The sequence below is a fragment of the Chiloscyllium plagiosum genome, unplaced genomic scaffold (genome assembly GCF_037043375.1).
Source record: "Chiloscyllium plagiosum isolate Xiang-an unplaced genomic scaffold, Cpla_swu_hap1 HiC_scaffold_2, whole genome shotgun sequence".
Taxonomy (NCBI): domain Eukaryota; kingdom Metazoa; phylum Chordata; class Chondrichthyes; order Orectolobiformes; family Hemiscylliidae; genus Chiloscyllium; species Chiloscyllium plagiosum.
In genome coordinates this window covers 149,735,058-149,760,613 of record NW_028270140.1, presented here as the reverse complement: position 1 = coordinate 149,760,613, position 25,556 = coordinate 149,735,058, and the positions used below count along the sequence as shown (strand labels likewise).

The window sequence follows — 25,556 nt, the reverse complement described above, 5'->3', positions numbered from 1 at the left end:
TCTGAACCTCCAACCTGCTCCTATTGCCACTGTGTTTATGTGACTAGTTCAGTTCAGCTTCTGGTCAGTGGTAACCCCCAGAATGTCAATAGTGGGGCTTCTAACAGGGATAATGCTGCTGTCTGTTGGAAGGTTTTGGTTAGACTCTGTTTCACTGGAGCAAACAGAACACAATTTTCCTGTGGTAGGAGCAGCATTGACTGGCGGGACTGAATCTTTGAGTGGGGATGATGCCTAACATTCGAGATGAGAGAGGTGTGAACGGCTTTACTTTTAAGGAGGATGTCAGATGAAGAGTAAGTCAGAGAGTAACTGTTCACCTCTGACACTAGAATGCAAATTACAGTCAGTCTGATGGAACAAACACCAGGAATTTCTTCACGGAGCAGGGTTGGGTGAGTTGGGTTTTTCTGATCGAGTACTACAGCCTCGGAGGAAGATCGGTGGAACCTCGGGTTACCTGGAGCAACTATCCGACGATCACACCTCTCCCATCTCGAATGTTAGACATCATCCCCACTCAAAGATCATCCCTGAAAGTTGTCACCCAGGTTGATAGGGTTGTTAAGAAGGCATATGGTGTGCTGGCGTTTATTGATAAGGGGATTGAGCTTCAGAGCCACAAGGTCATGCTTCAACTGTACACGACACTGGTAAGGCCGCACCTGGAGGATTGCGTGCAGTTCTGGTCACCGAATTATAGGAAGGATGTGGAAGCTTTGGAAAGGGTTCAGAGGAGATTTATGAGGATGTTGCCTGGTATGGAAGGAAGGTTTTAGGGGAAAGGCTGAGGGAACTGAGCATGCTTTCGTTGGAGAGAAGAAGGTTGAGAGGTGACTTACTCGAGACGTACAAGATAATCAGAGGGTTAGATAGGGTGGACAGTGAGAGCCTTTTTCGTCGGATGGTGAAGGCTAACACAAGGGGACATAGCTTTAAATTGAGGGGTGATAGATATAGGACAGATATCAGGGGTGGGTGTCTTTACTCAGAGAGTAATGGGGCGCAAAACAACCTGCCTGCAACAGTTGTAGACTCGCGGATGCTAAGGGCATTTAAATGGGCATTGGACATACATATGGATAATAATGGAATGGTGTAGGTTAGATGGGCATCAGATTATTTTCACAGGTGGGCGCAACATCGAGGGCCGAAGGACCTGCATGACGCTGTAGTATTCTATGTTCTAGGATCAGTCCCACTGGTCAATGCTGCCTCCTACAACAGTAAAATTCATTGCCAAAAGGTTCTGTTTGCTCCAGTGGAACAGAGTCTAAAAAAACCCTCCAACAAGCAGCAGCATTATCACTGTTGGAAGCCCCACAATTGACATTCTGGGGGTTATCACTGACCAGGACCTGAACTGAACTAGTCACATAAACACAGTGGCAATAAGAGCAGGTTGGAGGGTCAGAACCCTGCAGTGAGTAACTCACTTCCTAAATCCCCAAAACCTGTCCAGCATCGACAAGACAGGAGTGTGAGAAAAGAGCTGAAAGTCAAATGTTTTAACATAAATATCATGGATGAAAAGACAGGGTAAACAATATCCCAGAAATGTTACACTGCAGAAGGAGGTTCCTTGGTCCATTGTGACTGTGCCAGCTCCTCAAATGAGCATCATTCCCCGCTGCCAATGCTTTTTCCTTATACCTTTGTGTACTATTTCTAACTAAATAATTACCCAATTGAATGCATCAATTGAATTCAATTCCAAAGATCAAAAGTTCATGCCACAAGTTGTTTTCTTCACAGTCCTTTTGAATTTTTTGATAATAAATTACTGTTGTTCTTCGATTTGATGTTTCATCAAGTGAACTTGAGTCTTTTCCTGTATAAACACTTCCTTGGTTTTCCTGCCTTTTCCCCACACACAGACAGACAGAAAGACTGAGCTCTGGATGTTTCTTCCACTCTATTGCCCTTAGCACTTACAGCTTTTTAGCACTACAGCTTAACCAATCAGGTAGAATGTCCTTATCTCGAAAAAGTCTCTGTGCCATTCAGTCTTGAATTCTCCCTCTTAGTGGTTTCCAAAAGCAATGTTGTATTACACAGCTCGACCATATACAACATTTGATTACCAAGTGCCAAAACTCTCCTGATATCTCTGTCCAATTTTCATTTCAGTTTATAGTTTCAAGGAAGAAAATATGTGGCCTCTTTCAGCTACTACTGCGGCATGGTGACTCAGTGGTTAGCGTTGTTGCCTTGCAGCACTAGGGACCAGAGTTTGATTCCACCCTCAGTATGGAGTTTGCACATTCTCCCCATGTCTGCGTGGGTTTCCTCCCATAGTCCAAAGATGCTCAGATTAGGTGCACTGGCCATGAGAAATTGCCCATAGTGTCCAGGAATGTGTAGATTAGGTGCATTAGCCATGGGAAATGCAGGGTTACAGGGATAGTGTAGGGAGATGGGTGGAATCCTCTTCAGAGAGTTGATGTGGACCTCTTGGACTGAACGGCCGGTTTCCACACAGTAGAGATTCTACTGTGACAAAGTGAGGGTGTTTATGGATGTGATGCCAGCCAAGTGGGCTGTTTTGTCCTGGATTGTGTCAAGCTTCTTGAGTGTTGTTGGAGCTGCACCCATCCAGGAAAGTAAGGAGTACTCCATCACACTCCTTTGAAGAGTCAGAGGGTGAGTTACATGCTGCAGGATTCCTAGCCTCTGCCCTGCTCTTGTCGCCACTGTATTTTTAAGGTAAGTCCAGTTCAGAAAATGAGGACTGCAATTGCTGGAGATTAGAGTTGAGAGTGGGGTGTTGGAAAAGCACAGCAGGTCAGGCAGCATCCGAGGAGTAGGAAAGGGGTAGGATAGTGGAGCATTCCATGATGGAAATGTTACTTGCCACTTTTCAGCCCAAGCCTGTATATTATCCAGATCTTACTGAATTTAGACAAGGGTTGCTTTAGTCTCTAAGAAGTTGTGAACAGTGTTGAACACTGGAATATCTGCCACTGTCAAATTCCACAAGATGGCTCTTGAAAGCAAAAAGGAAAATCAATCAAAAAGATAGAGTACAAAACCACTTCGTCGGGTGTAACTGGGAGAAAGTGAGGAATGCAGATCCTGGAGATCAGAGTCGAGAGTGTAGTGCTGGAAAAGCACAGCAGGTTAGGCAGCAGAGGAGCAGAAGAATCAACATTTATGCCCAAAATGTCGATTCTCCTGCTCTTCGGATGCTGCCTGAAATGCTGTGCTTTTCCATCACCATACTCTCATCAGGTATAACTGACCAATTATCTAGGCTGACATGAAGAAAGTTCAGATTTAGCATTGGAAAACTATTTTAAATTCAGTTAGTTTGATAGAAGATAGGGGTGTCCTATATTATGTGCTAAGATAATATAATGTTGACAGTGACAGGTTAATGTCTCAGGACGAATACTTCACAAGCCTCTACACATAGATGTTGCTCTCTATAAAGCTCAGTTCTATAACAATTGTCTTGTTTCAGTAATTAGGAAAGAAAGGAATTCAAGATATATCAAGTGTACCTGAAGAGACGTAGCTTGTGGAAAGGCTAATCTAAGAGACAGTATTGTGCAGAGAGGACATTGAACACATTCAGCTGATAGTCCTCAGGCATGAATCATTCAATGATGCACTTCCCACAAGACAATGTAATAAGCATCCATCATGAGAAGAATGTAGTTCACTCGAAGAATGACTTGCCATGAAGCAATCTCTCAAAAATCAATCATTTAAAAAGAACTAGTCATCACTAGTACAGAGAAACATTTAGGGTGTCATGATTCAGGTGTACTGTGAGAGGAATGAAGGTACTGTGCCCCAAGCACATAAACTCTCAAAGAAGCTGGTGAGTGCAGAGTGTAAGATCAGCAGGGAAACTCAAGCTGAGTTATGAGTGAAGGATTTCTTTAATACAGAGTCAAAGAGAAACAGCAAGGAAACAAACCCTTTGGTCCTTTTCGTCCATGCCAACCAGATATTCTAACCTAATCTAGTCCCATTTGCCAGCACTTGGCCCATATCCCTCTAAACGCTTCCTATTCATGCCCATCCTTTTAAATATTGTAATTGTACCAACCTCTTCCACTTCCTCTGGCAGCTCATTCCATACACACACCACCCTCTGCATGAAAATGTTGCCCCTCAGTTCCTTTTTAAATCTATCCTTTCATCTCAAACCCATGCCCTCTAATTTTGGACTGCCCTACCCTGGGGAAAAGACCTTGACTAGTTACCCTATCCATGCCCCTCATGATTTCATAAATCTGTATAAGGTCATCCCTCAGCCTCCAATGCTCTAAGGAAAACAGCTCCAGCCTATTCAGCCTCTCCCTATAGCTCAAACCCTCCAATCCTAACAACAACATTGTAGATTTTTTTCTGAACCCTTTCAAGTTTCACAACATCCTTCCTATAGAAGGGTGACCAGAAGTGAACACAATATTCCATGCAGAAAGAATAGACTAGGGCACACAACCCATTCTCCAGGAAACCTGTGGTTTAATAGAAAGAGTCAATGAATGAGTATTAACCTGAGCAGAGATAAAAATAACTGTCCGAAAACTGGCTTGAAGGTAGCTTTGAGGTCTGATGGGAAGTGGCTGTAAATTGTGTCAGAACCTGTTAAATGCTCTTCAGTGACAAAAGATTCAGCAAAGCAGTCAAGAATACTTGACAGGCAGCAAATTTACCAGGGAATTCCACTGAACTGAGCTTTGGGCTAGAGGTGTCAAGGTAGCGGAGTCCCTAACTTGGGAAAGTAGAAAAATATTGACCAATAGAGTGAAAGGAAAATGATTTGGTTTTATCTGGTAGAGAGCAACCAAAGTGCTTAAGGGGATGGAGAAATGGTCCAGGAATAAGGAACAATGCAGAAGTAAATGGGACCGGGATATGTTTGAAGTCATGCAGCAGAGGCTAATGAGATGGATACAATCCAACGCCTTCTGAGAGTGCAAACAGCGTCTGACAGCATCCAACGGAGCTCACATGGAAAAGAGTTGGGTAGGACTTTTAGACCCTGAGGAGGGCAAGCATGGAGATGGCTGGGTGTGAAAAGTCGGCATTTCAGTTCCCTGGTTACACTTTTCCTCTGGGAGTGACCCCTGCTGCACCAGAAGCAGCTTATAGCTGGTTCAACTCACTAAGGGCCTAAGAAGAGGACAGGAATTTTCCTCAGAGATGCTATGAGGAACAGGCAAGTTTTCTGAGGGGTTCCCGGCAGAAATGATGAGAAGACATTGGAGACCACGCAGAAAGATCACTTTGATGGTTACAACTTGAGGGATTGCAGAAATGTAGCTGCATTGTAGAAACTGGGTTTGTTCTCCTCAGAGAAGAGACTTCATAGAAGTGATGTAAGCCATGAGGGGTCTGTAGAGATTAGACATGGAGATCAGTCCCCATCAGCAGATGGGTTGCTAACTCAGGGAACATTATCTTAAGGAGACTGGCCAAAGGAGCAAAGGTGACATGAGGAAAAACCTTGAGTGGTTAGGATCAGGAATACACTCTGAGAAGATAATGGAATACATCCTTCAAAAGGGAATGGAACTAATTATCTATAAAGAGAAAATAATTGCAGGGCTATAAGGAAGGCCAGGGGAGTAGGACTAGCCAAACTGTTCTTGCTCAGCCTTGGAGTTCAGCCAAGCATTCATAATGAGCCTCATTGGAGAAATAGATGGCTAGAAATCTGTCTCTGTTGATTATGATTCACAGATAGCCTCTTTATGACCACCAATGTACTAGCTCAGCTAGGGTTCTGTTTTGAGAGGTGTAAATGGAATGTTTGCTTTGATTTGTTGTCATCTTTAAAAGGTTTGTGTTTATAGGATTTGTTTTTTTTGTTTTGCAAATGCCTGTACGTTTATTTGGACAAAATTAAGAACATGAAGTGAGGAAGAGCTCCTCCGTAATAATCAGCTTAATCAGTAATACTGCAGGTACTATGATTGACCGGAGGACAGACACTTTTATAGGAGTGTGAGTAGGGCGGGCAGTGTATTCAAAGCATTGGATGTTGTTATCACTTCAACACTTTGAGAATTAGACTTTGTTACTACATGCTTCATTTGTTCTGTATGTAGAGCATAGTGGTGAGTAGGCATTGGTATGGAAGAGGCAGGGAGGATATTGTAGGTCCATGTTGAAAAGTGTGGCACTGGAAAAGCATAGCAGGTCAGGCAGCATCTAAGGAGCAGGAGAAACGATGATACATAAGCCCTTGATGGTGCTGTTCCGAATACTTGCAACAATCCCCATAAACTCCCCTTGGCAAACAAGGTAAAATCAAACACAGGGTCTTACAGGAAAGATGTCAGAGAGGGGGAAGGATCAGCATGGAGCTGCTTGTTTGAGTCCAGCATCTTCACAACTGCCTGCTTGCGAAAACCCAACCAGAGAAAAGCTGAGCTGGGAGAACTGGCCTCTCCCATTTCAATGTACAAGCCTTTTTTTTAAACTTGAAAGCCTTTTCAAGTTGATCAACCCCAGACATTTCGGAACCTGTGTCTTTACGACCTCCTGAACAAAAAAAAACCAAGGACCTTGTTAAAGGTGCTGCATCATCACAGTAAGCAAATGATGTTGCTGAGAAAATCTCATTGAATTTGAATGTATTGTGTTCCAAAAAGTGTTGAATTTAGTCTGGCAAGAAGGTAAGAAACAAGAGCAGCAGTAAATCATTCATCCCTTCAACTTGCTTCACCATTCTAACAGGTAAAACTACAGTACTGGACTAAATGCATGCTATACAGCAGAATCACAATGTTATACTAAGGGTTAAGGGATCCCATAACCAATATAGCAGATGAAACTCTGCAGACCTGGCACTTTAGTCTTGAAAAATGGTTAACATTAAAGAGCTAACGGCAGGAGAAGTCTCCCCACATTCTCAATGATGAGGGAGCTCAAGACATCAGCGGGAAATAGAAGGTTGAAGGGTTTGCTTCCACTTTCAGCCAAAAGTGTCATGTGCATTGTCCATCCCAACTCTACATCATGTCAGGAAACAGTTGATTGCACTGGACACTACACAGGCATTGTTCCCAAACAACATCCCGTCTGAAATGCTGAAGACTAGTTTCAGAGAACAGGGTGTATCCTGAGTCAAAGTGTTCCTGTGGAGCTGCAATACAGACTCCCAAGCCTGAGTCGCCAAAGTACATTCCTAACTCTCAAAAAGCTGTGCCGAGATTTCTTTAGAACAGTCCCAAATACTGTGCTTGTTCTCACCTGGTAAATTCCCTGTAGCTTTGTGCTTGTTGAAACCAGCTGGGATTCTGCTCCAGTTTTAGGTAGAAATACCTACTCCCAGTGTCTGATTTGAGAAGAATGTTTTCTGCAGGCAGGCTTTTGGGACTTTCGATAGAGTATGAGCCATTTGACTGATGGATTACCAGCATCAGGAAACCACTGACCAAAGAGGTAGATTCCTGCAGAGGACAAAGCAGCAAGGTAAGCATTTATGGGCACTTCTTCAATATTTGTTTACATAAGTGTGTTGTGTCTCTCAAATCCTGCCCTGTCTGCTGTGTGCAAAATACACACAATGCACTCCCTCAACGAACATAATAGAGTTTAATTTGCAGTTTGAAAGAGAGAAGACAAAATCGGATGTAATGGTGTTACAGTTAAATAAAGGTAACTACAGGGGCATGAGAGAGGAACTGATGAAAATTGACTGGAAGCAGAGCCTAGCGGGGAAGACAGTAGAACAACAATGGCAGGAGTTTCTGGGTGTAAGTGAGGACACAGTACAGAGGTTCATCCCAAAGAAAAGAAAGATTATCCGGGGAGGGGTTAGACAGCCATGACTGACAAAGGAAGTCAGGAATTGTATCAAAGAAAAAGAGAGAACCTATAAAGTGGCCAAGAGCACTGGGAAATCAGAAGATTGGGAAGGCTACAAAAACAAACAGAGGATAACAAAGAGAGAAATAAGGAAGGAGAGGATCAAATATGAAGATTGGCTAGCCAGTAATATTAGAAATGATAGTAAAAGTTTATCTCAATTATAAGAACAAACGAGAGGCAAAAATAGGAATTGGTCCACTCCAAATTAATGCAGGAAGGCCAGTGCTGGGAGATAAGGAAATAGCTGAAGAACTTAATAAGTACTTTGTGTCAGTCTTCACAGTGGAAGACAGGAGTAATATCCCAACAATTAAGGAGAGTTGGGGGTAGAGTTGAGTATGGCAGCCATTACAAAAGAGAAAGTGATAGATAAGCTAAAAAGTCTGGAGTTCTGAGGGAGATGGCTGAGGAAATAGTGGAGGCGCTGACTGTGATCTTTCAAACATCACTGGAGTCAGGGAAAGTCCCAGATGATTGGAAATTCATTGTTGTAATCTCCTTGTTCAAGAAAGGATTAAGACAAGAGATGGAAAATTATAGGCTGATTAATCTAACCTTGATTGTAGGTAAAATTCTAGAATTCATCGTTAAAGATGAGGTTTCTAAATTCTTGGAAGTGCAGGGTTAGATTAGAACAAGTCAGCATGGATTTAGTAAGAGGAGGTCGTGCCTGACAAACCTGTAGAATTTTTTGAAGAGGTAATAAGTAGGTTAGACCAGGGAAACCCATTGGATGTGGTCTATCTGGACTTCCAAAAGGCCTTTGATAAGGTGCCTCACTGACGGCTGTTGAGCAAGGTGAGGGCCCATGGTGTTCGAGGTGAGCTACTGGCATGGATTGGGGATTGGCTGTCTGACAGAAGGCAGAGAGTTGGGATAAATGGTTCTTTTTCAGAATGGCAGCCAGTGACAAGTGGGGTTCTGCAGGGTTCAGTGTTTGTCCACAGCTGTTCACTTTATATATTAATGATCTGGATGAAGGGATGGGGTCATTCTGGCGAAGTTCGCCGGTGATATGAAGTTAGGTGGATAGGCAGGCAGTACCGAGGAGGTGGGGAGGCCGCAGAAAGACTTAGACAGTTTAGGAAAGTGGTCCAGGAAATGGCTGATGAAATTCAACGTAAACAAATGCGAGGTCTTGCACTTTGGAAAAATGAATACAGGCATGGACTATTTTTTAAATGGTGAGAAAATGTATAAATCCAAAGTACAAAGGGATCTGGGAGCGCTAGTCCAGGATTCTCTAAAGGTTGACTTGCAGGTTGAGTCAGTGATTAAGAAAACAAATGTAATGTTATTTATCTCAAGAGGGTTGGAATATAAAAGCAGCGATGTGCTTCTGAGACTTTATAAAGCTCTAGTTAGGCCCCATTAAGAATACTGTGTCCAACTTTGGGCTCCCACACCTCAGGAAGGACATACTGGCACTGGAGCGTATCCGGCGGAGATTCACACAGATGATCCCTGGAATGGTAGGTCTAACATATGATGAACGGCTGGGTCCTGGGATTGTATTCATTAGAGTTTAGAAGGTTGAGGGGAGATCTAACAGAAACTTACAAGATAATGTAGGGCTTAGAAAGGGTGGACGCTGGGAAGTTGTTTATGTTAGACAGGGAGACTAGGACCCATGGGCACAGCCATAAAATTAGAGGGGGTCAATTTGGAAAGGAAATGAGCAGACATTTCTTCAGCCAGAGAGTGTTGGGCCTGTGGAATTCATTGCCACAGAGCACAGTGGAGGCCGGGACATTGGATGTCTTCAAGGCAGAGATTGATAAATTCTTCATCTCGCAAGGAATTAAGGAGTACGGGGACAGTGCAGGTAAGTGGAATTGAAACGCCCATCAGCCATGACTAAATGGCGGAGTGAACTCGATGGGCCAAATGGCCTTGCTTCCACTCCTATCTCTTATGGTCTGCTCCATGCTCCTCATCAGAGGAAATATCTAGCTCCTCCTCGCTCTCTGCAAATTTACTCTCTTTGCTAAGTGAGGTTGTGTAGAACTTCTGGCCCTCCAACTGGCAAGCTCTCTTCCCAAGTGGTCAGAGCAGTGGAAGGTTATCTTTAACACTTCAATAGCCTGCTCGACTGGAACCACCTTTGTTGAGGGATGGAGGCAACACAGCTCTCTTTGATGTCATTGATGTCAACAGCCAGGTCTCCTGTGGGTATCTCAGGGAGCTAGTTTATTGACTTTAATCCCACCTTAACACCATCATTCAACCAAACTCATCTCCAAACTTCAAGATCTAGGACTTTGCTTTCCACTCTGTGACTGGATCCTCAATTTCCTGACCCATATACTGCAATCGGTAAGACTAGGCAACAACACCTCGTCTCTGATAATCCTCAACACCAGTGCCCCGCAAGGCTGTGTACTTAGCCTCTTACTGTACTCCTGATACACTCACAGCTGTGTGGCCAAATTCAGCTCTAACTCCATTTACAAATTTGCTGATGATACCACTGTAGTGGGTCGGATGTCAAACAACGACAGGAAGAAAGAGATGGATAACTTAACGACATGTTGTAAGGAACAACAATTTCTCCCTCAATGTCAGCAAAACAAAGGAGCTGGTCATCGACTTCAGGAAGCCAGATGGAGGACATGCTCCTGTCTGTATCAATGGTGCTGGGGTGGAAGTGGTTGAGAGCTTCAAATTCCGAGGAGTAAATATCACCAATGATCTATCCTAGTCCATCAACGTCAACACTAAGGTAAAGTAAGCACACCAATGCCTCTACTTTCTCAGGAGGCTAAGAAAGTTCAGCATGTCCACAAAGGCACTTACCAATTTTTATAGATGCACCGTAGAAAGCATCTTATCCGGATGCTTCACAGTTTGGTATGGCAACTGCTCTTTCCAAGACTGTAAAAACTTACAGAGTTGTGAACACAGTCCAGTCCATCACACAAACTAGCCTTCCTTCTATTGACTGCGTCTACACTTCCCGCTGCTTTGGGAAAGCAGCCAATATAATCAAAGACCACTCCCACCCCGCTTTCACTCTCTTCCATTGGGCAGAAGATGCAAGTTTGAAAACACGTACCAACAGATTTAAGAACAGCTTCTTCCCCAATGTTATCAGATTTATGAATGGCCCTCTCACATATTAGAGTTGATCTTTCTCTGCATCTTCTCTGTAACTGTAGCACTATATTCTACATTCTGTTCTATTATCCTGATGTACTTATGTAAGGTATGAATTGTCTATTTAGCACTGTATCTTGGTTCATGTGACAATAATAAGTCAAATCAAATTAAATCAGTTGATGGAGGGTAGCAAACATTCGGTCACGATGCCATACAGCACAGAAAAGGACCTTTAGCCCATTGAGTCTGTGCTGACCTATTTATGCTAATTCCAAAGGACAAGGGAATTCATAGAATCATGCAGTACAGAAAAGGCTATTCAGCCCATCAAGTCAAGTTATGATACCCTAACAGCTCATCCAAGTATTTTTGTTAAAGGTTGTGTAAAGATTCCCACCTCCCAGGTAATGTATTCCAGAACCCCACCTCCCAAATTTCCCCAAATCCTTCTTACCTCCTGCTTTTCACTTTAAAATTATGCCCCCTTGTTACTGGTCATCCAATTAAGTGAATCAGCTGCTCTCTATCCACGCTGAAGGTTACTTTTGTAAAAATATACACCTCAATCAGGTCCACCCTTCAGTCTTCTCTGCTCTATAGAAAACAACCTGAGCTTATCCAGCCTTTCTTTATAACTAAGCTCTTCCATCCCAGGTAACATCTTTGTGAATCCCCCTCCAGTGCAGCACATTTTTCTTACACTGCAGTGACCAGAATTTCACACAATACTCTAACTGTGGCCTCACCAAAGTCCTGTCCAGCTCCAACATAATCTCCCTGCTCTTATAATTTTGACCTCAACGAATAAAGGCAAGTGTCCCATATGTTTCCTTACCTATCCTATTAACCTGTCCTGCCACCTTCTGGGATCTGTAGACAGGCTCCCCAAGATCCCTCTGCTCCTGTCATTCATTGACTACTCCCTTGTCTTTTCCTTCTTGTGGCACCTGTGAACTGGTACAGGCAAATGACTCGGAGAAGGCTCCCTGGGCAGGGGGTTCCCACCCGTAGGATTTGTCCCTGGTGATCACAGAGCAGTTGCACATTGAGAGAGTGAAAACTCTTTCAGTTTATCATCACTGCTACCCGATCCCAGCAAATACTCAGCGCATGGGTGGAGAATGCTGCAATAGGTTGAAGCTTTTCCCAGATGGCTACCTTTAACAAGATGGCTGAGCCTCAGAAATTACAATAAAAACTGCTCCTCTGAGACACCCAGTGGCCAGAACATGGAATTGTACATAGCCTCAAATAAAAGGTTTTTAAAAGGGACTTTACCAAGATCCAGTCTTTTGTGAATGAAAAACATGGCAAAGGGCTGAGTACTCCAAAAAGGAAATTACAATCCAACAGTAGAGTAGATATAACTGACAGGTAAATCTCCATAAGGAATATATCAGTGGGTCTGAACATACTGATTTCAATATATATTGCTATGGGAAAAGACTGAGAAATGAGACTGATTACATTGCACTTTCAGAGAACTAGCATAGGATTAATGGGCCAAAGGGTCTCCTTCTGGTTCAGATTTTAAGGGGTAGATGTACGGAGGAAGATTTGGAAATGACATACAAGCAGAGAAAGCAACGATCCCATGTTGGTTGCTGCAACATGGGGAGGTGTTGGTCTAGTGGTATTATCGCCGATTTTTAATCCAGAGACCCGGATAACATTCTGAGTACTTGGGTCCAAATCCTGCCATGGTACAACTTGAATTCAGTAACAGAAAAATCCGCAATTAAGAGTCTAATGATGACCGTGACTCCACTGTCCGTTGTCAGGAAAACCCATGTGGTTCACTAATGCCCATTAGGGAAGGAAACTGTCATCCTTACCTGGTCTGACCTACATGTAACTCCAGACCCACTCCAATGTGATTGACTCTTAACTGCCCTCTGGGCAATGAAGGATGGGCAATAAATGCTCTCATAGAATGAATTGATTTTTTTACTTAGGAATCATGTCCAGCGGCAAAAGGCTTTTACAAAACACACCATATTTGGTCAACCAGAACCTTGCACTGACCTTTCCTGCAGTAAGCTGAGAAGATCCATCCTGATAGACCATTGTTAAAACAATGACTGATGCATGAGCCACCTCTTCCAGCACCTCTGACCTCTGCTCATTGTCTAGAAGGGAGAGGTCACGAACCTGTGGCACCGGCCCTGTCTTTGCAGAGTCCATGCCTTGGCAACTGCGACCCTGGCCATGCTTCCACACAGCATCCACCGCAGGCTGCTTCAGCACAGCCACACTGCTTGGCTTCTTTACCCCACCTCCCATCAGCGGCCTTTTCCTCTTCAGACGGCTCTCTTCCCCTTTCTTCTCAGCTGCCCCCTTTCCCTGGCCTGAGCTAAGGCTTTCCCTGAATGCGGCCAGTGTCTGGACTGGGCCTGGAAATCCCTGGTGAACTGGGAAGTTCTGTTGCAGCAATGTCTGACATGGCAGAGCAGAATCTGGACGTTCCAGAGGGGAAACTGCTCCAGGATCCGTCGGGTCTAACTGAGAGGAAGTATCTTCTGCTGCCCTCTCCTCGCTAACCAGATCCCCAAAACACTGAGTGTGGCCTTCCAACAGTCGATCAGAATTGTTTATCTGTTAAGACATAAAACATTTGCAATTGCTTAATTTACAGACACAATGAAATTGAATTCACTGTGTAAATCATTTAAAAGAACATCAGATCATTCATGAGGGAGTATGGAACAGGAAGTGTTGACAGGAAGAAGTGGACTCCCAAGTGATCTGTTTTACTGCTGTAAATTCAATGTAGGAACATAGATTAAAAACACAGGGACAAATGTACAAATACACATTCCGATCACCAAGGACACATATTTGGAACTCATGTGTGTGCTTAGAGGAATGAGAGACGATCTCATGGAAACAATACAAGATGCTGGAGGATTCCACAGGACAGGTTGTTTCTGCTGGTCAGAAAGTCAAAAGATGCAAGGGCACAGTCGCAAGATAAGGGACTAATTGTTTAGGGCTCAGATGAGGAGAAATTACTTCACTCAGACAGCTGTGAAACTTTGGAATTCTCAGTCCGAGACAGTTGAGGGACCTCCATCTTTGAATACACTGTGAAGCCAAAGACCAGCACAATCATACAGAATGGCAAAGCAGACTTGAAAGGCCACGTGGTCTAATCTTGCTTCCATTTCTTATGTGCTTATGTGTCCTTATTGAATATTAGTGTTAAGTTAAATGGTGAAAAATGCTGGGAATGGATAATCATGTTCCTTATGATAAGGTGTAGGAACAGGAATAGTCCATTCAGCCCATCAAGTCTACTCTGCAATTCAATGAGGTCATAGCTGATCTCATAACCCTCAACTCCACTTTCCTGCCTTCCCTTGTACTTATTAAAAATTTGTTTGTCTCAGCCTTAAATATACTTAATGACTCAAATTCATCAGTGCTGGGCATAAACAACTCCAGATTCACTACCCTAAAATTTATTTTCAGCTGCCTTAAATATGCGACCCATTCTTCTGGGGTTATACCCTCTTGTTCTAGACTCTACCACTAGGGAAATAACTAGTGCATCTACCCTGTTAGGCTCCCTGAGAATCTTGTATGTTTCAATAAGGTCACCTCTCATTCTTTTAAGCATCAGCAAGTACAGGCCCAACCTACGCAACCTCTCCAGAGGGCCAGGCGTTCACTACCCTCTGAGAGAGGAAATCCCTGGTGAATGTCATACTGTATCAAGGAACCATACAAGTGTACTGAAATTTGATAATAGAACAAATATTAAGGGCTTTGTATCTTAATGCACAAAGGATTTGGAATCGAGGTAAATGAATATGATTTCCTAGTCATTACAGAAACATGGTTACAAGGAGATGAAAACTGGGAACTTAACATTTAGGGATATTTGACCATTCAGAGACAGGAGGAATGGAAAATGTGGTTGGATAGCACTGTTACTAAGAAATGAAATGAGGATAGTTGTAAGAGATGATCTCGGCTCAGATGATGTAGAGTCCATTTGGATGGAGGTTAAAAACAGCAAGGGGAAGAAGTCATTGGTAGGAGTAGTGACTAGGCTCTGAAACAGTAGTGACTCTGTCAGAAAGGATATAAATCAACAAATAATAGGAGCATGTTAAAGAGAATACAGCCATAATTATGCGTGACTTTCATGGACGGGTTGATTGGGTTAATCAAATTGGAATGGGCAATCGCCAACAACAAACTCATTGAGTGCATTCGGGACAGTTTCCTTGAGCAATATGTCACAGAGTCAACCAGACAACAGGGACTAGCTCATAGAATTCCTTAAGTGTGGAAGCAGGCCATTCAGCCCATCAGGTCCACATCGATTTTCTGAAGACTATCCCAAGCAGACACACACCTCTATCCTATCACTGTAACCCTGCACCTCCTATGTGCAATCCACCTCCCCTGCACATCTTTGGAGGAAACTAGAGCACCCGGAGGAAACCCACGCTGACACAGGGAGAATGTTCAAACTCCAAACAGACAGTTACCCATGGGTGGAGTCAAATTCAGGTCCATGGAATGTGAGGCAGCAGTGCTAACTACTGAGCCACCGCACTGCTCCATATCTGATAATGGGTAATAAGGTTGGGGTTAATAAATTATTTTCAGTTAAAAGATATCAATAGTTTAAGTAAACGGGCAAAAAGTTGTCAGATGAAGTATTACGTGGAAAATGCAAAGTCGTTCATTTCGGAATGGAGAACAAAAGAACAGAACATTATTTAATTGGAGAAAAACTACAGAAAGATGCAATACAAGGGACGCTGAACAGGCTGGGGCTGTTTTCCCTGGAGCGTCGGAGGCTGAGGGGTGACCTTACAGAGGTTTACAAAATTATGAGGGGCATGGATAGGATAAATAGACAAAGTCTATTCCCTGGGGTCGGGGGGTCCAGAACTAGAGGGCATAGGTTCAGGGTGAGAGGGGAAAGATATAAAAGAGACCTAAGGGACAGCTTTTTCACGCAGAGAGTGGTACGTGTATGGAATGAGCTGCCAGAGGATGTGGTGGAGGCTGGTACAATTGCAGCATTTAAGAGGCATTTGGATGGGTATATGAACATGAAGGGTTTGGAGGGATATGGGCTGGGTGCTGGCAGGTGGGGCTAGATTGGGTTGGGATATCTGGTCGGCATGGACGGGTTGGACCAAAGGGTCTGTTTTCATGCTGTACATCTCTATGACTCTATGACTTGTGCACAAAACATAGAAAGCTAGAGCACAGGGACAGCAGGTGATCAGGAAGGCAAATGGAATGTTTGCCCTTATTTCAAAGGGGTTGGAGAATAAGAGTAGTGAAGTCTTACTGTAACTGTTGCTGGTGTGCTGGTGAGACCACACCTGGAGTACTGTGAGCAGTTTTGGTCCTTTATTTCAGGGAAGATATTACGTAATTGCAGGCTTGACAGGGTAAATGCTGAGAGGATGTTTCCCCTCGTGAGAGAGTTGAGGACCAGAGGGCATAGATTCAGAGTAAACAGGTGCCAATTTAAGACTGAGATGAAGAGGAATTTCTTCTTGCAGAGGATTACAAGTCTTTGGAACTCCTTGCCACAGACAGCTGCAGTGGGCAGAGTCCTTGTGTATATTTAAGGCTGAGAAAGCTAGATTCTTGATCAGTCGGGGAATCAAGCTTACAGGGTAAGGACAGGAATGTGGATGTGAGGAATGTTGGATCAGCCATGAGGCTACTGAATGGTGGAGAAGGCTCGAGGAGCCAAATGGCCAACGCTTGTTCCTATTTCTTCTGGTCACGTGCTCTCGTCATCTCTGTCTCAAATGGGCGATCCCTTACAACCCAAGAATTGCAACAGTTCAAGCAGGCAGCTCACTACCACCACCTCCTTCACTGGGGTAATTAGAGACAGGCAAAAAATGCTGGCCCAGAAGTAATGCCCATGGCACAGGAGTGAATAAAAATAAAGCACCTTTCAAACCCACGGCCACTACCATCTTGAATGACAAGGGCAGCAGATACATAGGAACACCACCCTCTGCAAGTTGCCCTCCAAGCCACTCACCATCCTGACTTGGAATTATATCACCGTTACTTCAGTGTCGCTGGGTCAAACGTCCGGAATTCCCTCCCTAAGGGTACTGTGGATCTACCTATAGCACAGAGACTGAAAAAAAATACTGATCATCTTTGAGTCTATTGCTACATCTATAACTCTAAGATGATCAAAATTTCTTTCAAAAACGTTCATTTCTGGGAAGTGAGCATCCCTGGCTAATGTTTTCTTCATTCGCTTGTGGGTGTCAGCAGCTCGCATTTATTACCCGTCCCTAGTTGCCCTTGAGAAGGTAGTGGTGAGCTGCCTTTAAAAATCTCCATTAATTATTAGGGATAGTGGAAGAATAGGAAACATAAGGGCTAAAAATACCATTGTCATCTCCCTCACCTATTCCCTGATCTCCTCCAGAGCCTGTGGGCTCACTGTGTGGCAGGCCCCCATTCCAACACTGTTTCCCATAGACCCCCTTTTAGAGGAGTCACTTCTCTCCAGTCCCTTTAAGGTCTTTTTAAAAAAGTGAACAGATCTCCTTTTTCTAAATAATCAACCAGCTACGTATTTGACTCTCTGCTCACTGATCTGAACTGCATTCAAAGTCAGTTAGTCACACAAAGAAGAGATATTCAATCATCTGTTTCACCTCTGAGACATTTGGCATGAAATTTTGTCCCTGTTTGATCTTGCCAGTGAATGATGAAAACTTTCAACATGCTGATAGTTCAGAAGAAACAAATCTTTAATGCAGCAGTTCCCAAACCACCTCCCACAGTGGAATCTAAGACTATGGGTCACAGTCCCTGGATAAGGGACAGCCGTTTCAGACTGAGATGAGGACCAATGTCTTCAGTCAGGTGGCTCTGAATCATTGGAATTCTCTAACACAAAAGGCAAAGCCTATCCCTTCAGCATCATCAATACTAAGAACAACCGCTGCTTGGCACTGAGGGAATCAGAGTACATGACAAGTGGGTGGGGAAGTGAAGTCGAGGTGGATGTTCTTACTGAATAAAAGAGCAGGTTAGAGGATCCTCATGGCTGGTTCCTACTCCTATTACTTGCATGTAACAACAACCCGCAGTTAACTTTTTTAACATAGCTAATGCCCCCAAGCACTTCAAAGGAAAACCAGCCATCAGAATTTAACTTCGTACCACAGAAAGTCTTTGAAGCTTTAAGAAGCATTTTAAAAGAAGGGAAGGAGGTACAAATAATTCCAAAATTAGGGACTTGCCAGTTGAGGGCATAGAATTCCTTCTGAAAAGAAACCCAACCCCCCTTACCCTATCCCTGTTAACCCGCATTTCCCATGGCTAATCCACCCAGCCTGCACATCCTTGAATACTATTGGGCAATTTAGCAAGGACAACCCATCTAACATACACATCTTTGCACTGTGGGCAGAAACCCACACAGACATGTGGAGAAGGTGCAAACTGCACACAGACAGTTACCCGAGGATGGGATCAAACCCAGGCCCCTGGTACTGTGAGGCAGCAGTGCTTACCACTGAGCCACTCCTGGCAGACTGATTAAAACTGGGGATATTCTGAAGGCCAGATGAGAGGGTGCAGAATGCTTGGAAGGTACAGGATAGAACACAGAAGAAATTTACAAGGATGTTGGCAGGGAGACAGAATTTGAGTTATGAGAAAAGATTAGACAGGGTAAAGTCTAGTGACAAGAATTGGGCACAATTGTCTAGCTATGAGCTTTATGATAGTTTGGTAGGTACCTGATGTGACAAATCAGCACTTGCTATCGAAAGGCCAATTAAAAGAAAAAGACAGAAACACTGAAAGGTGGTATCCATGCTAACTGTCCCAGCCAAGTACTATACTGAAAGTTCATGACCAAGTGAATCATCTGCTAATACAACCCAACATTGATGTTTACCTGTGGCTTAGTCGCAAGGACCTCCTTAATGCTGAAGAAAGCGCTGTATGGTGGTTCCATTACTCTATTTCCTTTAACAAACAAGATGAAACATCTTAAATCTTGGAAAAGGTACACTTCCCATTGTTTAAGTCATGCAGTTACAAAAGCCCTCCAGAAAACTACACATCACACCCCATCGTGTGGCTGTTTTGACTCATTACAGGAGAACGGTCAGAACAGGCTTAATGGAATTTTTTATTTTCTTTTATATTTCTCGAGTAATTTCAATATTGTCACAGCCACGTTAGACACACTGCAATGGAAAGAGAATCAAAAGATAACAAAGAAACCAGATGCATTTGTTATCTGACAACAGTCGAGTAATGAGTGAAAGACTTCAAAACAAATTTATGCAAAACAGGAAGACAAGAATCAAGAGCCAAACAAATTAAAAGACATGTATAGTTCTTCTTTTGTATTTTAAAAAGGCACAACTCATCTTTCACAGAATATAGAGCGATGTGCAATAAATGCAACTTTATCGGTACTTGCACAAATCCTGAAAGTACATTCTTTAAAAGCTATATTTATTTGCTGAGGAGAGCGCCTTTCCCTCGTGGTAGTGTCCCTACCTCTGAGCCAGAAGACCTGGGTTCAATTCCCACATGCCCCAGAGTCATGTAATAAAATCTCTGAACAGGTTGTTCAGAAGATACCTCCATAGGGAAACACATTTTACAATGTACAATTATCTCTGATTATTTCATGATTTGGCTCTTCTAATATAGGATCACTCCCCTGCTCCAGGCCCATCTCACACAATTTCCCAAAAGCTTGGTGCCTGTTCCTAAGTCCGATGTTCCGAGAGATCTACTAGTGGCTCTACTTGACCCTTCTTCCTCCATTGGCCCATGTACAAAGTGGATGTTCCTACCTTGGCTCAGGACAAATCCTGGCAATTGAGAATAGAAGCTGCAGGGCCCACAGGCAGAGGCCCTGTGCCCTGTCCTATTGCCAGCTTGGTTGATGGGTACAGCAAAGGGAGGCCATTCACAAGACGTAATTCTTGCGGACTCCAGTTGAACCCTGTAAAACTTCTACTTGTAGTAATCCTTAATTCTCTATAATGTTGCCTTAATCGGTTCTCTTATTTGGAACCCCTTCGTCATCATTTCCTCTCAACTAAACTCAGGTATACTGTCTCACAGTTCTAATATTCCTCAACAACAGAATTAAAGGTCTGGGTCATTTAAAATAAACTGCATTCACTTTGAAAATATTGCCAAAAGTGCAGCTTCATTGTCTACTGAAAGACCACTTTAAGGCAACGACCTCTAACCTACCATACTGGCTCCATCAATCCCTCCAGCAGTGAGAATTCAGTGTGCTTGCCAAAGGGATCTTAAATTTTCAACCACATTGTAATACAGTATATATTTTTACAGATTGACAGCTAACATTGAGAAGGTGGAAGTAAATAGGGAATATTCCACAGACAGAATACTCTTCACTATTTTAATCAATTTGCCATGGCTTAAGCCATTAAATCTGTATTTGTGTACCTACCATTGCAATCTGTATGGTACCCTAACTGCACTGTGCATCAGAGGATTCAAAGAAGAAACAGCTGCAGGGGGAGGCCATTCTGCCCTTCAAACTCACCCAGCCATGAGATCACAGCTGACTTTCTACTTCAATACCTTTTTCTCACACTATCCCGTCTCCCTCAATAATTTTAATATCTTGAAATCTATCGATCTCTGTCTTGAGCGCACTCAATAATTGAGCCTCTAAATTCTTCTATGGAAGAGAATTCCAAAGATTCACTGAAGAAGTGAAGAAATTACCACTCAGTTCAGTTCTAAATAGTCTGCCTCTTGTTCTGAAAGAAGCTGGTCCTTGACCATTGAGGAATAAGCCGTGAAGAATTGCTCTGTAGATTAGAGCTCTTGAGCCTTAAAGAGATGTCTCAAGAAAGATCTTACAGAAATGTATTCTTTCATGGTGTACGGACATCACTGACAATGCCAGCATTTGCTGAACACCCCTAATTGCACTTCAAAGGCAATTCAGTCAACCACTTTGCAGTGGATCTGCAGTCATCATGAGGCCAGTCCAAGCAAAGACAGCAGATTTCCTTCTCTCAAGGGCATTAATTAGTGAACCAGGTGGGCTTTTATTGCAATTGGTCCACAGTTTCAAGATCACTGAGACTAGCTTTCAAATCCAGAGTTTTTATTAATTTAACTGGTGGTGGGATTTGAATCCGTGTGCCTCAGCATTAGCCTGGACTTCGAGATCCTTGTCTCAGTGACATTACCAGAGGGCAACCATCAAATTAAAACTACAAAATAGAAAGGCACAACACGCGTCAAAGAAGCAAGACAAGAGGACAAAGGTCAGTGATTGAAGTTGTTACATTTAGCATGGGATTCAGGAGGCGTGTTGCTCCAAAGTGAGTGCTGGTGAACTGTTTGGATGGAGTTGCCAAGAATGGTTGGTCACGTCAGGACACAGAACCTATTTCAGAAGCTGCCAGAGACTGACAAAAAAGACAGCAGTGCTGAAATTCAGAAAAAGATGAGCTCAAACCAGCCAAAAAGCTTTCTTCAACCAAATTAATTTCACGTTGCCCTGATACAGCTGCATTTTTGCAACAATGCACCCTATTCTATTAATGTTACTGCTGAAAGGTGTACTCAGTCAATCACATTTATTCACAACTCACCCATTTTCATTTGCTCTTACGATGCTCAACAGAGAATAATATTAACAGCCTCTTTCCCCACAGCAAAGAGAACAAAACACTGGTCTAATCACAAAACAACAGGAAGACAAAAATGCGCACTGATAAAAACTGAAACCTATTCAGACAAACTTCTCCAGGGAGCATTTATGAATTATTCGATCCTTGACAAGCAAATCACTGCAAGTAGCCCAGAAGGTTTACAGGGCTGGGAGAAAAAGTCAACAAAGCATTTGTTCAATTCTAGTGGAAGATTGAAATAGATATGTGAAACTCTTATAGATCCTTGGTTAGACTACACTTGTACACTGGTAATGTGGTCTATATGTTATTAAAGAATTTAGAGGTACTGAAGAAGGTGCAAGAATACATCACTAAAATGATACCAGAACTGAGAAATTATATCTACCAGGAAAAATTCAATAGTCTGGGTTTGTGAAATCTTAAGAGTGTTCTTGATAGACCTTTCTAAGTTTTTGGATGTACAGATGGTGTTTGTACTTGAGGGAGACCAGAATAAGGGGCCATAACTGGAAGACAGTCAGTAATACATTGAACAGGAATTCAGGGGAAACACCATTACCAGAGAAGGTCAAATTAGGGAACTTGCTACCACAAGGAATAAATGAAGCAAAAGGCAATAATGCATTTAAAGGGACATTAAGTATACATATGAGGTTCAGGGATGGACAGGACTGGCAGCTTAATATTCCATGATATAAATGCTATAGAAAGGATAGAAAGGAGGAGAAGTGGCATTTTTGATAAGGGATAGCATTACAGCTGTACTGAGGGAGGAAATACATTCAGGGAGGTTATTTGGGTGGAACTGAGAAATAAAAAAGGGATGATCACCTTATTGGAATCATATTATGGACCCCCTAATAGTCAGAGAGAAATTGAGAAACAAATTTGTAAGGAGATCTCAGTTATCTGTAAGAATAATAGGGTGGTTATGGTAGGAGATTTTAACTTTCCAAACATAGACTGGGACTGCCATAGTGTTAAGGGTTTAGATGGAAAGGAATTTGTTAGGTGTGTACAAGAAAATGTTCTGATTCAGTATGTGGATATACCTGCTAGACAAGGTGCAAAACTTGACCTACTCTTGGGAAATAAGGCAGGGCAGGTGACTGAGGTGTCAGTGGGGGAGCACTTTGGGGGCAGCGACCATAATTCTATTAATTTTAAAATCATGATGGAAAAGGATAGACCAAATCTAAAAGTTGAAATTCTAAATTGGAGGAAGGCCAATTTTGACGGTATTAGGCAAGAACTTTCAAAAGCTGATTGGGGGCAGCTAGAAAATGGGAAGCTTTCAGAAATGAGATAACAGGAGTCCAGAGACAGTATATTCCTGTTAGGGTGAAAGGGAAGGCTGGTAGGTATAGGGAATGCTGGATGACTAAAGAAATTGAGGGTTTGGTTAAGAAAAAGAAGGAAGCATAGGCCAGGTATAGACAGGATAGATCAAGTGAATCCTTAGAAGAATATGAAGGCAGTAGAAGTATACTTAAGAGAGAAATCAGGAGGTCAAAAAGGGGACATGAGATAGCTTTGGCAAATAGAGTTAAGGAGAATCCAAAGGGTTTTTACAAATACATTAAGGTAATTTACAAGAATGGTTCCAGAATTAGGGAACTTCAGTGATGAGGATAGATTGAACAAATTAGGACTATTCTCCTTGGAGAAAAGAAGAATCTGGAAATTAATAACAGAAGATAAGGGTTTTGCATCAGTCTTCACTATAGATAAAAGTGAAATCACCAGAATCACCACCAATCAGGAACTGGAAATCAAGCGGATGAAAGGAAATTACAATGTCCAGGGAAGTTGTACTTTGCAAATTGTTGGAACTGGGTCTTAAAAGAAGTGGCTAGTAAGATAATTTTAATTTTGCAACATTCATTAGATTCAGGGAAGGATTTTTTTAGAATGGAAAGTAGCTAATTTACATCTTTTGTTCAAAAGAGGGAGGGGAAGACTATCACAGGGAAAATGTTAGAAGCTAATATTAAAGACACCTTAATAGGACACTTCGATGTGATTCTGGAGATGATTTGTAGCACAGGTTGTGGATCAGGTTGTAAGTTTGCTCGCTGAGCTGGTAGGTTTGTTCTCAGACATTTCATTATCATGCTAGGTAACATCATCAGTGAGCCTCTGATGAAGTGCTGGTGTTGTGTCCCACTTGCTATTTATGTGTCTTGGTCTGTTGTGGTGGATGATATCATTTCCGGGTCTTTATCTGAGAAGTTAGTAAATGGGGTCCAAATCAATATGCTTGTTAATGGAGTTCTGGTTTGAATGCCAGGCCTCTAGGAATTCCCGTGCGTGACTTGGTTTAGCCTGTTCCAGGATGGATGTGTTGTCCCAGTCAAACTGGTGTCCCTCTTTGGCCTTTCTTTATAATTCAAACCTTCCATACCCAGCAACATCCTGGTAAGTCTCTTCTGAACCCTCTCCAGCTTAATAATATCCTTCCTATAACTGGGAGACCTGGACAGTATTCCAGATGAGGCCTCATCAATGTCCTGTACAACCTCAACATGACTTCCCAACCCTTGTACTGAAAGCACTGAGCAATGAAGACAAGCATGTCAAATGCCTTTTTAACCACCCTGTCTTTTTGTGACTCAAACTTCAAAGAATTATGTACCTGCACCCCTAGGTCCCTCTGTTCTACAACACTACCCAAGGCCCTACCAATAACTGTATAGGCCCTACCCTTGTTTGTTTTACCAAAATACAATACCTCACGTTTATCCAGATTGAATTCCATCCACCATTTTCCAGCCCATTAACCCTTTTGATCAAGGTCCTTTGTAACCTTAGAAAGCCTTCTTCACTGTCTACTATGGTACCAATTTTGGTGTCATCTACAAACTCACTAACCATGCTTTCTTTATTCTCATCCAAAGCATTTATATAAATGACAAACAAAACAGGAGCCGGTGGAACACCACTGCTCACCTCCGATCCAAAAACCAACCCTCCACGATTACTCTGTCTCCTGCCGTCAAGCCAATTATGTATCCAATTGGCAGGCTCACTCCGAATCCCATGTGACCTAACTTTACTAAATTAGTTTACCGTGTGGAACCTTGTCAAAGGCTTTACTAAAATCCAAATAACAACATGTACTGCTCTGCCATCATTAACATTTTTGGTAACTTCCTAAAAAGCTCAAGTAAGTTTATGAGACACGATGTTTCTTGCACAAAACTACGCTGACTATTCTTAATCAATTGCCTCTCTAAATGTCCATAAATCCTATTTTTTATAATTACCTCCAACAATTTACCTACAACCGAAATCAGACTCATAGCTCTATAATTCCCCGGTTTCTCCTTACAACCTTAAACAAAGGTACAACATTAGCCACCCTCCAGTCATTGGACACCTCACCCCGTAGTTATAAATGGTGCAAATATTCTTGTAAGGGATCTCATAATTTCCTCTCTTTCTTCCCACAACGTTCTAGGATACATTAGATTAGGTCCAGAGATTTAGCCATGTTTATATTCTTTAAGCCCTCCCAAACTTCCTTTTCTGTAATGTGAACTTCTTTTGAAACATCAATGTTTATTCTCTAGTCTCATTTCTTCCTCCATAGTAAAAACTGACAAGATATTCATTTAGTATCTCTCCCATCTCCTGCAGTTCAAAACAAAGACAACTTCTTTGATCTTCAAGAAATCCTACTCTCTCTCTCTAGTTACCTTCTTGCTCTTATGGAATCTCTCTGGATTATCTGAAACTTTATCTGCCAATGTTATCGCACATTCCCTCTTTGCCTTCCTGATTTCTCTCATAAGAACGCCTCTACACTCTTTATATTGATTAAGAGATTCAATTGAACCAAGTTGTCTATATCTAAAATAAGAATCTCTTTTATTCTTGTTTAGAAATTAAATATCTTTATTCATCCATTGTTCCTTAATTTTACCCTAAACCTAAGCTGCAGAACTGGGC

The 25,556-nt window shown here is 42.6% G+C and overlaps 1 protein-coding gene across 1 annotated transcript in view; it reads right to left on the bottom strand.

The window, feature by feature from the left end:
• Positions 1–25,556, bottom strand: part of LOC122556926 (HAUS augmin-like complex subunit 3) — a 115,794-nt gene that overhangs the window by 23,633 nt on the left and 66,605 nt on the right. The window contains exons 4-6 of the mRNA XM_087974612.1: positions 18,854–18,924; positions 12,961–13,530; positions 7,216–7,415 (exon numbers count right to left, since the gene is read on the bottom strand). Of these exons, the coding sequence (XP_087830738.1) occupies positions 7,216–7,415; positions 12,961–13,530; positions 18,854–18,924 (841 nt within the window). The remainder of the gene's footprint in view (positions 1–7,215; positions 7,416–12,960; positions 13,531–18,853; positions 18,925–25,556) is intronic.